This window comes from Ceratotherium simum, chromosome X, assembly GCF_057802395.1.
Source record: "Ceratotherium simum simum isolate JZ-2026a chromosome X, ASM5780239v1, whole genome shotgun sequence".
Classification (NCBI taxonomy): Eukaryota; Metazoa; Chordata; class Mammalia; order Perissodactyla; family Rhinocerotidae; genus Ceratotherium; species Ceratotherium simum.
Window position 1 is genome coordinate 102,215,181 of NC_141940.1, and position 14,654 is coordinate 102,229,834.

General features: G+C 33.8%; 1 protein-coding gene across 1 annotated transcript in view; it reads left to right on the forward strand.

Moving 5' to 3' along the window:
* The window catches only part of LOC147911961 (dystrophin-like), a 203,895-nt gene that overhangs the window by 112,111 nt on the left and 77,130 nt on the right, over positions 1-14,654 (forward strand). The window contains exon 16 of the mRNA XM_087426448.1: positions 3,954-4,124. Coding sequence (XP_087282574.1) covers positions 3,954-4,124 — 171 coding nt within the window. The remainder of the gene's footprint in view (positions 1-3,953; positions 4,125-14,654) is intronic.

Here is a 14,654-nt window from a genome sequence, read left to right on the forward strand (position 1 = left end):
TTTAAATGAGGAACTATTTTGGCACGGTTTTATCTTTCTGCTGCTAATTGTGGAATGGCAAATAAGTAATCAGTAAACTTTTGGCCTAAGGGCCAAAGCAGAAAAAATAAAAATGCATACATGTTAATTTCATTCTGATTGAAAGAGCTTTACTGAGACCAACGAGAAGAAAAGAGTATTTTTTACGGCTCAGGTTCCTGTCTTTACTGAATATAACAACATCAATGAGAAAATTGTCATTTCATCTTAGGCAGAAATATAAATGCTTGTCCATATTTGGGAAGTTGCCATGCAGAGCCAGATTTCTAATATTTCACCCTGAAAGTAGGTCAAGGATTATGTCTTGAAGCTACTCATTGCTATTTATCACTGAGAGAAAGTGAGTTTTAGATTCAAATGGAAATCTGGAAATAGCCATTCATAATAGTTGATAGTCTATTATTTTTATATTTAAAAACCTAATTTATATTCAGTATGTTTTGAAAGAGAGTTTGTTGTCATCTTATGACAAAAAATTCTCCTCATTTCCTCAAAAAGTAAATAACACTGATACCCAATTAATAGCAAAACATGATGATAATCTTGAAATAAAATACATTTCAGCTGCTTGTTTAATCCACCAAGCTACCTTTGGAATAAAAGACCCTTATATCCTTCTGAAGAAGTTTATCATTGTTTTAAAGATCACCACAAAGAGGGACGTTATATCTGCACTTGATATCTCTATTATCGACTTTCACAGATGCTAATTCTTCCATATTTAACATCAATTGATTAATTTCTAATATTAATCCTAATGCTATAACTTATTAAATTCTGGAAAGCTATTCTGTATACTCGAGTTTATAATTTGACTTACGTGACTTTACACTAAAATAATGCATTGATAAATACCTTTTTTCTTTTAGTTAGGAAAAAGTATATTTTGGGAAAAGGTGGTTTCTCAGTTTACTTTTTCAAATACAAATTATTGCCTGGACCTTTTCTTTGCCTTGAAGAATTTGCACAAAATCTTTGCCTTTGCAATAGTAAATTTAACATAAAACAGTACAGAATAAATCACTGAGAATTTAAAGCAATAAAAATGACATTAGAAGTCTATTAGTGCCCTGAATTGATTATTAGTGAGAAGTGAATGACTCTCATGAAGATGTAAAGCCCTATTTATCCCTGAAAATATATATTTGAAAGTTTATGTTTATTTAACCACTTGGCACTTAGTAATATCATTAAAGCAAAATGAAAGATTACTAAGAAATCCTACTTAGCTTTAATAGCATGACAGAATACAGCAGAAATGTAGGGCAGAAATTTATTTTTGAAATAAAGATTTAGAAACATTGATGATAAAGGGAATATGTATAAATATCATCTTATAAAAATGCTGTAAGTCGTGTATTCCTTCTCTAAGAAAATATTGTCTGCGCGTAAATCTTCCAAGCACCTTCAACAATGGTGGTTTTGTTTGATAAATTCAAAGGAAACAAAGGATATCTTAATATATTATTCTTTCTGTATAAAAAGACAAATCCTTCTATTTTAATTATCTTCAGAATTTATATGGTTATACTTGCCTCAGTACAATAGATGTTACTTTTTTGTGTTAGCCCAGGCCGCCATAACAAAATACCATAGACTGGGTGACTTAAACAACACAAATTTATTTCTTACCGGTCTGGAGGCTGGGAAGTTCAAGATCAAAGTGTCAACTTAGTGAGGACCCTCTTTCGACAGAGAGAGAGAGAGAGAGAGAGAGAGAGAGAGAGAGATCTTTCTTCCTCTTCTAATAAGACCACAATCCTATCAGATTAGGGTCCTACCCTTATGATCTCATTTAATCTTAATTACCTCCTAAAGACCCTATATCCAGATACAGTCACATTGGGGGTTTGGGCTTCAACATATTAATTTTGGAGGGGATGCAATTCAGTTCATAGCACTTTTCTTACAGAACACAACTTTAGTAGTTTGTTTAATATCACCAACTTAGCTTAATTGTTCAATGAATAAAAATTGAAGAGTTTCTTTTATGTAAATCTATTTAATTTTATTGAGAGATATTACACCTAGCACCATAGATGTAATAATACTTATAATTCCTTGTGTGGCTTCTCTATGCTTTGATTTTTATGGAAGTATACATAAATAGCCATATATTCATATTAGCTTCAAATACTCACACTCAAAGCCTCAATACTCATCAGCTTCTCTTACATTTTTAAGTGTTCATGAAACAATGATTGCTGAAATATTCTACTGCCGGTGGCACTCTTTTAAATGCATCCCTTCTCCCCACACAAAAAGTGTAAAACTCAATTTTCCTTAAGATGGCAGTGTCTCCTGTTTTATTAAAACCTACTTAGCTGGATATAAACAAAATCGAATAAATAAAATCAATAATGCATTAGCTCTGAGACGATAGAATTTCTTTGAAATATTGAATCTAGACTTCTTTTTGTACTAATAGTGCGTGGAAAAAATAATTATGCATAGAAACACACCATAAGCTGTATTTTTTTCTCCCACACAGTTGAAAGGGCAGATGCTTTTACTTCCCTGAATCTGTAAAAAAAAAAAATAACTCAAAAATTGAATTTTCAATCTCAGCAACTAAACATATTAAAAATGTACACATACTTCTGTTAAAGAAACTAATAAATTTTGTTAAGTATTTAGAATTCTTATCAAAGTTTCAGAGTGTTTATTTTGATTATAGCATTTTAAATTCTTTAAACATATCTTCACTTTGGCATTTTTTCGTGCTTATGGCTAGATTCTTATTTTGGTTGTAGAACATATATATGTGTGTGTGTGTGTGTGTGTGTGTGTGTGTGTGTGTATCAGGTAGCAGTGATATGTATATATTTTCAGCTTTTTATTGACCCAAACAACCTACACACTTACAAAATGTAAGCATATCTGGAAAGGTGGTGGAGAAATACAAATTTGTTCATTCTCTGTGTGAGAAGGTAGAAGAATTTGGTTATGAGGGTCTTAGTTTTAAACACAGAACTGGAACACAGGATCAAGTCATGATTTTCTCTATTAATGAGAGTGAAAATTTTGTTTTGGAATTAATTTTTTTTTGCTCCCATTGAATGGCAAAAGTATATTTAGGAGGAAGTGACCTATTCTTTGTTTTGTTTTTGTGCAAAAGTAAGACACTTTAAAGATGCAATGACAATAAAATTGACCATTCTAAGTATTATACAAACACTTTTGCCTCTTGAGAGAAATAGTATTCTTTCTCCATTTTGATTCCTTACCAGCAAGAGCAAGCCTCATTTGTATACAGAGGATTGTAAACCTTCTTGCCCATCTTTTTGACAGATGCCTGAAGGTTTTCTAAAAGAAAATGTCATATCTTCAGTGTGACATATCAATCTACTTATTTTAAAAATTTTGTCATAAATTATTTTTTATTTATATTAGAGAAAATAATTATAGCTTTTCTTTCTAACTGGTACAAGACACTGTCTTTTGGAGAAAGGATCTCATCTTCCCTAGACTTTGTTTATTCACTATTAATATTCAGAATATATGATTTTTCTAAAATATTATTTTTAAAATGTAAGAAAAAAGTTAAAATGGGGCCGGCCCAGTGGCGCAAGCGGTTAAGTGCACACGCTCTGCTGCGGCAGCCCGGGGTTCACCAGTTCGGATCCCGGGTGCGCACCAACACACTGCTTGTCCGGCCATGCTGTGGCGGAGTCCCATATAAAGTGGAGGAAGATGGGCACGGATGTTGGCCCAGGGCCAGTCTTCCTCAGCAAAAAAGAGGAGGATTGGCATCGGATGTTAGCTAAGGGCTGGTCTTCCTCACAAAAAAAAAAAAAGAAGAAGAAAAGAAAAAAGTTAAAATGAAAAAAATATGAAAGTTCCAATTAAGTGGCTATATCTAAAACTGGATTGAGAAAGTAAACCAAGTTACATTTCATTGTCATTCTTTTCAGGTAACAGAAAGAAAGCAGCAGTTGGAGAAATGCTTGAAATTGTCCCGTAAGATGAGAAAGGAAATGAATGCCTTGACGGAATGGCTGGCAGCTACAGATATGGAATTGACAAAGAGATCAGCGGTTGAAGGAATGCCTAGTAATTTGGATTCGGAAGTTGCCTGGGGAAAGGTAAAACCTGTATCACTGAAGGTTGTTTTTAACATACATGAAAACACACAGTAATATGATTTTATAAGGAACTATTAATGGGCAAGAATAATAGAATTATAAATATCGTCTTGCTTCATTTTCCCTTGCTTCAAAAATTCATCAGTAGTTTAACTCTGTATATTTCAGAACCACGATAAAACCAATGGAAAGCTTTAGCAAGAGTCTCCCCAAAACTTGTTTAGAATTAGGTAGGTTATGAATAAGCCCTTAAAAATACATACATCATTAGTCAGAAAGTCGGTCCAAAGATGACATTTCTATGTTCCCTAGCTTGCTTAAGACAGACTGCCCAGATGGGCCCCACAACTGTGAAGAAGACAAGGATGCAGAGACTGCAGACAGTTGGGCTGGACAGAACTTGCAGGGTTCTGCTGTTCAATCTGCAGATCAGCAGATTGCCAATAAAAAAATCTCAAGAGGTCTAATCAGCCACTATCAGTTTCATCACCAAAGGGCACAGGGTTTCCTGTAATCCTCAGCTAGTCCATTCTTGCTGTTTCTCTGACAGCCAATCAGACATTGTTGCTCTCTAGAATTTAAGGTCAAGGCACTCATAGCTTAATATTTTTTTCAGTTGATTCATTACTAGATTAATTCAAAGTGTGTTGATATAAAGGAAATCGTTGATATTAATCATGTGTTTTCACATTAAATTTTGCCAAGCCATTGGCCATTTAGAAAAAAATAAATCATAGCACACCCTACCCCCTTGTTTTTTTTAATTAACAAACATTTGCCTGTATTAACTAGATGTTTAAGAGATCTGTGCTTTACTTTTAATTCAGCAAGGCTACTTAGATTATCTGAAGTTGGGCAATTTTAACTGCATTATGTAAAAACTTACAGTCATACAATGAGACCAAGACTGAAAACTGATTTTCTTTATGTAGATTCAGAGGACAAGGAGTTGTAAAATTTTGTTACATAAAAATTTTTCAAATAAATAGTAGTGAACAAACTCCTTTTTCTCCCCATTCAGAATAGATTTAGTGTTAGAAATAAGATATTGAATTACATTTATTAGTTCAGGATCATATATGGTGTGAGATTATTATAGTAGCAAGTGTACAGAGGGTGCAGGGTAAAAATTACATTGGCCTTATTTTTCTTCCTTATCACCTGAACAAATATTACATTTCCATGTGATTATTCAGTTTGAACCAATGACAATCATATACTTAGGTGCAGGCTTGGCTGCTGCAAGAAATAAGCCAAAAATTGCTTTGAGAAGATAGAAGTTTATTTTTATCTCATGTAAGGCAGGTAATTCAGAGTAGGGGAAGTAGCTTTGCTCCGTGAACTTCTCCCAAGTTGTAGGTCCCTTTCATTCCATTGCTCTGCGGTCCTCTGGGTATTTGTAGTCTCGCGGTAAAACTCTCCAGGGAGAGTGGCAAAACATGGTCTCTAACTAGGTGGCCAATGCGTCCTGCTAAAATAATGAGTAGATCTGTACTAAAATGAGGAAAGAGAGAATGCATGATGGGGGAAAGATATCAGTTTTGGCCAGAGCAGTATCACATTGCCTTTTACATCATCAAATACAGGCAGAGAAAGGCCTGCGTGATCTGTCTCTCTCTTTATAAATACACGTGACCTACTGATGGCAGTTCCTAGCGTAAGTACTCATACACAAACAAAATCCCAGAAAATATTTATAATTTATTAAAGTATGAAATATAGTGAAACATGCATGGGGGAAGTTGTAGTGCATGTAGGGAATTCATGAAAGTGATTCAGACTTCATTCTCAGTCATCCTCCCCTTAACACTGTGGACAATATCTTTGATTATTCATATCCAATTTAATGGGTGTATTAGTTTTCTAGGACTGCCATAACCAAGTACCACAGACTGAATGGCTTAAACAACAGAAATTTATTTTCTCACAGTTTCAGAGGCTGGAAGTCCGAGTTCAAGATTTCAACAGGGTTGGTTTCTTCTGAGGCCTCTCTCCTTGGCTTGTAAATAGCTGTCTTCTTGTGTCTTCATATGGTATCATCTCTGTACATGCCTGTATCCAAATTTCTCTTCTTATAAGGACACCAGTCATATTGGATTAGGGCCGACCCTAATGAGCTTATGTCCTGTCTTCAAATATGGTCACATTATGAGGTAGTAGGGTTAGGACTTCATCATGTGAATGTTGAGGAGATACAATTCAGCCCACAACAACGGAGTAGCTTTATAAATATAATGTGGAATGCTAACATAGTGGTGCACAAAGGAGTAGAGCCAGACATGAAAGGAATTTGAAAAATTCTGACTACAATTTACAAGTGACTGAGGTGAAACTATAAAAGCATGCCACATATGAACTCTGAATTCCAGAGTCCCCCTAAGGTCATTGAATAAGTCATCTAAGGGGATAATTTTACATTAGCCTTACTATAAAATCATTAAAATATCATAAGATGATGAACTTGGCAAAGGTTTCTAGATTATCCTTGTCATGTTAGAAGACTTGCGTGGTCTAGAGATGTGTCAGCTTACTGAGTCTGTCTGAAAAGTATTTTCCATAAAACCAAGGAGTAATAGAAATTTGAGATCCAACAAGAAAAATGTATAGAAAACTGGCATTTCTTTTCTGTATTTATATAATAATTTATCACTCTTTCTGGATCTTTTGAAACACTAAGCTGCTAATGATATACTCTAAGACCTCTTAGTGGTCAAATGAAAAGTTTACACATTTGCATCTAAATTACATATTTTTTTTAAATAAGCATATATGGAAGGTGCTGAAGCTTTTTAAAAAATCACAATCACATAATAAAAACAGGCGCCCTACAGATGTAAAGCAGTCACATTTATGATAATGATTCTGATTTTTTAACATGAAAAAAATCAAACTCTCATACATGAAACCGCAACACTGCTTAGTACATTCTCATTTCACATGCTTTCTCAGTATATGGAGAACTTAACTCAAACTGTTAGTCTCATCTGCCATTTCCAAGGATAAATGTCAGATTTTTTTTCAAAATAAATTGAATATTCATTTAAATGCAATACATTAAATGTATTTGCCAGTCATTCCAAGTATTTTCAACTTGGAGAAAATTTGAATATATAGAGTCAATTTATTTTTAAACTCTTTCATTTATTTCTACTGAATTTCTCTCAGTTCTGTTGATCTAAGAACATATTTATTTATATATGAAAATATTTGAATATCTAGATAAAAATATTCTTATACATAAAATTCAGTTACTAGTGAAGTGTTTATTTGACCTTTAATTTATCCAAACAGAGCATACTTTAAAATATGTTGACTACAATTAAACTTTTGAGTTTTCTTTTTACGATATTTTAATTATCCTTATTCATTATATATCTAATTCCAGTAAAAATTATTTAAAGTGGCTTAAAGAGATATATATGATTGAACTGGTCAATCATAAATAAATTAGAAAACTAGAGGAAGGGAAAGGTACAGTAGGAAAATAATAGAAACTTTGCACAGAAATATGCCCACAATATCCCGTGGATGGTGGAAATAGGCAGAGAAGAATAAATCCTCAAAATTTGGCACCAAGCTCCCTATCAAACAAAACTAAGACATAAACATATTTTTTTATTGTGATAAGAACACTTAACATGATATCTACCCACTTAACAGATTTTTAAGTGTACAATGCAGTATTGTTAATTATAGGCACAGTGTTGTATAGCAGATCTCTAGAATTTATTCATCTTGCATGACTAAAACGGAAGTAAACATGTTTATGTGATACAGCTATCCAATTGAATATGGATTGGATGTCCAATTATCAAAATGATCATTAAAATATTTTTAATTTACTAGTCATATGAGAGCTTTTCCTAGAATTTAGATACAGAAGAAAAAAATGAGGAGGGTCATGAATGAGACAGCACGCTTATTAATATTCTTATAATAAACAGAATAAAAAGGTATATGTTGCCATTTTTCTATCAATATGCCTCCATGCAGAAATAGTGCCATGCGCCTGACCCTGGATTTTTGCCGTGTCTTCTTCATGAATGAGTATCAGGAGTTTGGTACTGCGGGATCCTTTTGATAGGCCAGAGGTGTTGTAGAAGTAGACTTTCCAAAATAAAATTCCTCAGCTACGTTTTCTTCCTGCTCAAAATTCTGTAAGTCACACATTCAAAACCATAGACGTTAAACAGATAGCTCTTCCAAAAGGTACTGAATGGTGCATGGCATAATTCCAGATGTTTAAAGGTACCATCTACTCAGAGAGGACTCTAAATCTGAGAATCTCTTATCCCAGATCAGATTTTTAGTGATCTCACAAGAAAAGAGTAGAAGTTCTAGAAGTAGCTAGGGTGGTGGCAAGGTTGATTAGCTGGAGTTACAACTAGAGGCAAGAAAAGTGTCCTGTCAGTTCCCACTATATGACTATGCTTCCAGATTACAGTTAGAGGGAAAAATGAATAAATTTACAAGATAGTCCAAAGTTTTAAAAAGATAAAAACAATTAATTAAAATAACAGGAAGTAGACATTGTAGATTAATAATAACAAATGAGATAAAAGTTTCACAGTGGGAATTGACAAGTTCAACTATTAATGCTAGTTTGAAATTCCAAAGCCTAGTAGCCCTTTCACTATATTTTTAAATTCAAATAATCTGCCTCCATCAGAGTGGTAATAAAGAGGGAAAAATTAATATTAAGGTTTTGAGAGAGTGGATCACTCCTAGCTGCATGGTCTGGACAGTGGAGATGCCATAAGGGAACCGTAACTGTGATGTTTGTCACCACGTAAATGACCAGACATTTTCCCCCTTCATACCTTACAAATCCGCATTAATGCAGTTTGCCAGGTTGACGTCAGAAACACTGAGGTCCATGGAGTAGAGACAGAGATAAGGGAAGGAAATAGTAAGGCAAACTAGGGGAGAGTGCCAGCACTTGGGGAATTTGAGTACCAGCACTGCGCAAGATCCCTGAGCTGTCATAACCCCTACTCTCTTGGGCTACTATGTGAGCATTAACAACTTCATTTGCCAAGAGGACAGGGAAAATGTTTTGTTTGCTGGTGTTTCCCATGTACTTAACATAGTATCTGACACGTAGTTCATACTCAATAAATATCCGTTTGGTAAAATAAATTGCAATCTAAGAGATAAAAAAACATAATGACAAAGCATTTCTTGAGAGAAGAGAAAAATGCTGATGTGCTCTTAAAATTATGGTAAGTTTTAGACCAAATGGAAACATCTGATCAAATGCTCCCATTTTATAGATGAGAAAATAGACGTCCTGGTACATAGCAAATCCACAACTAGAATCTGATACTATCTCTGATTTCACTAGCTTTTTTTCCACTGTAATTATTGTTTGTAAATCTTATTTTATAGTAATTTTAAAATAATCTAACACTAAAGTGACAACAAAGTATTCATCATCCACAATGAGATTAAAATACGCAATGGCTAAATTTAAAGTGCAGAATAAGTTCACATAAGAATAATAAAATAAAAATTCTATGTGCTTTTGTCACCTATTATAATCTGCAGTCTATTGCCACTGGTGTTGATTTTAGATTTTAAATATTGTTTGTTAATGCCTTAAAATCACTCTGATTAGTTGGATGTAAGTAAATCAATTCTGAATATCCCATTACTGGCCACAGTTGCTTAGCATATGAATTGGGCACAAAAAATAACAATAGGAAAGTAAATATTTATGTAATTAAATAGAAGTTTATATCTTTGATGATCATTATGTTTGGAAAACATAAGCTTAAGCAAAGTTTAATCTATGTGGTTTTCTGATTTAACCACTAACAAATTTCATTTATTCCTAATTTAGTTTCAGTAATCAAAAATTCAAAGCCCTTGAAATAGTTCAGTTACATTAAAGCCCTTTAATATCCACAGTGTTATCTAAAAATTAAAATGGTCATATATAACTCCCTGGAAAAATAATTTGGTCTTACAATATTTTAAACCCATCAGCTTTTTGGATAGTTCATATCTACCATTTTTCATAAGTTGACTATTAGGTTTTATCAACAGTATTCTTGGGATACCAAGAGTTGCCTGAGAGAATCACACACACACACACACACACACACACACACACAAATGTTGAATTTAATTCAGGGTGTTAAATAATGCAAAGTAATTGATATATACATAGCCACTTAAGTAACAAGTTGTGATTTTCACATTTATTTCAGGGACAAATTTTTATAATATTCAACATTAGGAAGAACAGTTACAAGTTTCTTCAATTATCCTTCTGCTGTTACTTCAGTAGTAAAATTTAATGACAATCACCCAATAAAATCTCATGACAGAATGCGTCATTTGATTTTGCCAGTGATTCCCAGCATTGGCTGCACATTGAAATCAACTAGGGAACATTAAAAGCCTACCAGTGCCTGGGATCCACTCCCAAAGATTTTAATTTAATTGTTCTGAGTATGGCCAGTGTCTCTAATATTCAGCAAACTTTGAGAACCACTAGATAATGAAATACAAGCAGTCTTATGAGATCTACTTTCAGTTTAGCCAACTATGTCTTGTATTGTTTTAAACAATCACCTTTCACAATTTAAAGAGATCTGGCCTCTGGTCCTAGATTATCTGGATAATTGCCTCAACTCATCATTCCTCTTAGCTATAAAAGCATGAGAACTATTACTTATTTCTAAAGTCTGTTACACTATCATTCCCATGAAAAATTACATATCTTTTTTTAAAGAGAGCACAGTAATTTATCTGTGAAGTGAAATAACACTAGCAGATCATTAACTTGGTACAATGAATGCATCAAGCAGCTGTTACTTAGAAAATAGAACATCTGTTAAATGCCATTGGAGTCACTATTCACTGTCATTATAGTTATAGCTATAATTTCGGTTCTGCACATTCTGCTTTCATGAAATTCTTTTTTAATAGACAATACATTATTAATAAAAAGTCAATACACAGTGCTGTAAAATCCACTATTTAATGTTTTATGTTTTTTGAATTTATCATTATATTATTCCGTCACATTAGCCTAATAATAAAATATGTTCTAAACCTCTAGCTGTGACAGAGTAATGTAGGGACCTGAAAAAACAATTAATATCATATTTTATCACATTTAAGGCATGTTAGATTGTATGACGCACCATTGATTTAATCACAGCTGTTCTGGATCAAAAGAAACACCACCACCTTAAACATAAATATAAATTATAAGTTTTATCTCAATTTCAGAAACCTTCATATGCGACAAATGCACATCTTACAATTGCAATAATGTAATTTGTTCATTCTCTTCCCATGAATATATTTTGTAGCTAAAGGTGAAAGAACTCTCTCCCATTCCTGGTGACCAGAAATGGTATAATGCTTATGCAGACTTACTGAAAGCAGAATTCACTTGGGGAGGGGAACCTTTTAAAATACCTTTTATGGGTATGTTAGTTAACTCTTCATCCATATTACGGGGAACTTGCACAAGAGAGCAAGAAAGAGCTAAAATTAACAGGAATTTAGTAGCATCCTATTAAAGGGAGGAAGATATACAGAAATGGCGTTATGGTACATATTTGACTAAATGTAGGGCCGAGTGAAGATAGAATGTACAGGACAGGAGACACTAAGAGATTAAAAAGTGGGGGTGGGGTGGGAATTATAGGAAATCAGATAGAGAAGTTATCCTAAGAATATAAGTCACTAGGAAGTTCCAGGAAAACTTGTGCAAGGCATTGGACCTCTGAACATGCAAAATGGGTGGGAGAGAGGGTTAAGCCCAAGTGGGTTATGTTTCTCTGCCCTGTTTGAAAATATCTGTGGATGTGTTCCTACGGGACCAGAGAAATAATCCAACATTTTTTACCATTTTACCTTAATATAAAATTAAAGAAAACGTTTCCATCACATGATGATATGATCAGCAGAGACCAAAAGAACAGGTTTTTTCATCCTGCTACTGCATCGATGAAGTGAGTTGATGAGCTGATAGCTGAATCCTGAACCTCATACACCGTTAAAAATTAGACTCAAGTGATTTAACGTATAGATGTGAGGAATGAATCAGAATGTATTTTCTATTCTTCACATAAACACATGGGTGTCTTCATTAGGAGAAATTAACATATGCTACCAATTTTTTTATTATAATGAAATTAGAGTAGCATTTAAAAATTGCTGTGGCTAGGAAGAAGTAGCCATAGCTTCTTTGAAATCTTGGAAGTTAATGTTTAATATTTTGGCTATTTTTTTGGAGCTATTAAATGTTACAAAGTAAAGATAATGAAAATAAAAATGTTAGATTTTGTGGCAATTTACATTTAAATTGAGATCTACATTTATCTGAGATTTTTTCCTATGTCATAAAAACCCTGAGTGCCAAGTATATGGTTCACATTAAGCTTCTGTTCAAACTCCTGAAATTGGACATATGACCACGTCAAAGGTCAAAATAAAACTGGGTGTGCATAATTTTGCTTTTTATTCAGCCTTAAAATCAATGCTAGAAGCTGTCACATTGCTGCAGAATTGAAAAAAACTAAAGGAGCTGAGGTACAATTTAGTCAATTTAATCATTGAATTTGAACTTGTCCATTCACAACGGTAGACCTTCCAGAGCCCTCTCCACCTCTCACCCCACAAGGCAGAGAAAAAGGCATGTGTGCTGAGGATTGGATGCTTTTTAAGAGGAGGAAATGTATTTTCAATTCTTTCTCCCCGCCTCACCAACCCCATAAATAACTCTACCTCCCTCAGAGAGGAATGAGTAACGGTATAGAGAGAAGGGCCAATGCAGTAACTGTAGTTCAATTCAGTAATTCAGTTCTCAACACATCTGCAAGTGTAGACGTTCTTCTGTTATGGGAAACTGTTAGAACAAAGGAACATGGTTCCTTGACATCATAAAATGTATGTTTTTAGTTTCCAGTAAGTACCCCATATTCCCCCTTTGGTGGCTTTTGACTCCAACTTTCATGCTTTCTAATCCTTTTGTACTTTGTCCTTAGTCAATTCAAACCATCCAATCCTTTGTGGTAAACTCCAGTTTCGAGTTTCACCTCTTCCTTGAAGCCATTCATACTTATCCCAGCCATGACTCAGCTTTTTCCAAAAATTATATTCTTTCTAATATGATATCAAATGATTTGATTGCATTTCAGCTTTTCTATGCAGCTACACTGTAGGTAAGATTAGACAGGGTATGCAAAGACCACCTCTTTCCTCATCTCTGGCGGTGAATGGCACAGTACAGAGTGGATAGTAAGAACCTGATGCACAGTGACTAATTGAAATTTAAGTAAGATCTTCAGAAAGCAAGAGCAGCATATTTTTTGAAGTCTAAGATCTTATTATTTATAAATCATACTTTTAATTAAAAATACTTTTGGGGGGAAAATTAAGAATTCATTAAATGAGCACAATATTTTTTCCAAAGCAAAAATAGCATGTATACAAATGATTAAATACCAGTTTATTCTTGAATACCATATGTACAAGTTCAACTCTAGGTCCTTTTATACTAAGAGTATAAATTTTCTCATGAATTGCTTTTGGTCATAAGCAGTTATAAACCACCACGATGATCATTGCTTTTTTTCAAGCTCATGTTCATGATGCTGATAACTTTAACATGTTGGAGTCTTATCTTATAATATTGAGGAACCTAAAATGACACCAAAAATTAATCCACATTTCCTGTTTTATTGTCCTCATTAAGTGAATGAGATATCATTGGACATTAAACATTTTATCTTGAAAATTAGCTGGAGAATTTTGGCAGATGTTTAATGCACAATAGTTGTTTGTGACCCGTGAGCTATTTACAACAATATTTCCTAGATTCAAAATTTCTCTGGTCTCTTCTAAGATTTGGAAATTTCCATTGCCTTTAATTGCATTGCCTGGCTTGGAAGAGACAAATGTCTTTGTACACAACAACTTTTTATATCCAAGCTAAAACATAGTGTCATCTTTATGAAGACATTTTAAGAGATAAATAGTGATCCAAATATAAGTTAAGATTCAACTTTGTGAAGTGTTACCTTTGCGAATAAATCAACTCTAGTGACAAGCCTCTTGTCCGGAATATAGGCAGTAGGGAATGCTCATTTGCATATATTTCCATATCTTTGACAAACTCATACTCTAATGTAAGTTTTATAAGGACAGGGACTTTGTTTATCATGTTATCTACAGCACCTAGAGCAATGGCCCCCATGTATGGTTGTAAAGGTTGTGTACTACACGAGGGTGCAAACAAAAGGAGTGAAAGGGCTGAAATCTAGCCCATGACCACTCACAAGTCAAACTCCAGAGGGACTATTTCCACCCAAAGGAGGCATTTCTCATAATTTTCTAAAAGACACTAAACAGAATCACCTATGTTATTGCTACAATAGTGGCACATTTAGTGGGAGCTCAATAACATTTATGATTGATACGTGAAGGAATTGCTAAGTGCAACAGATGACACCTATATTACAAATAATGCTCTGCATGGTAACTAAGTTCATTTGGCATTAATTACTT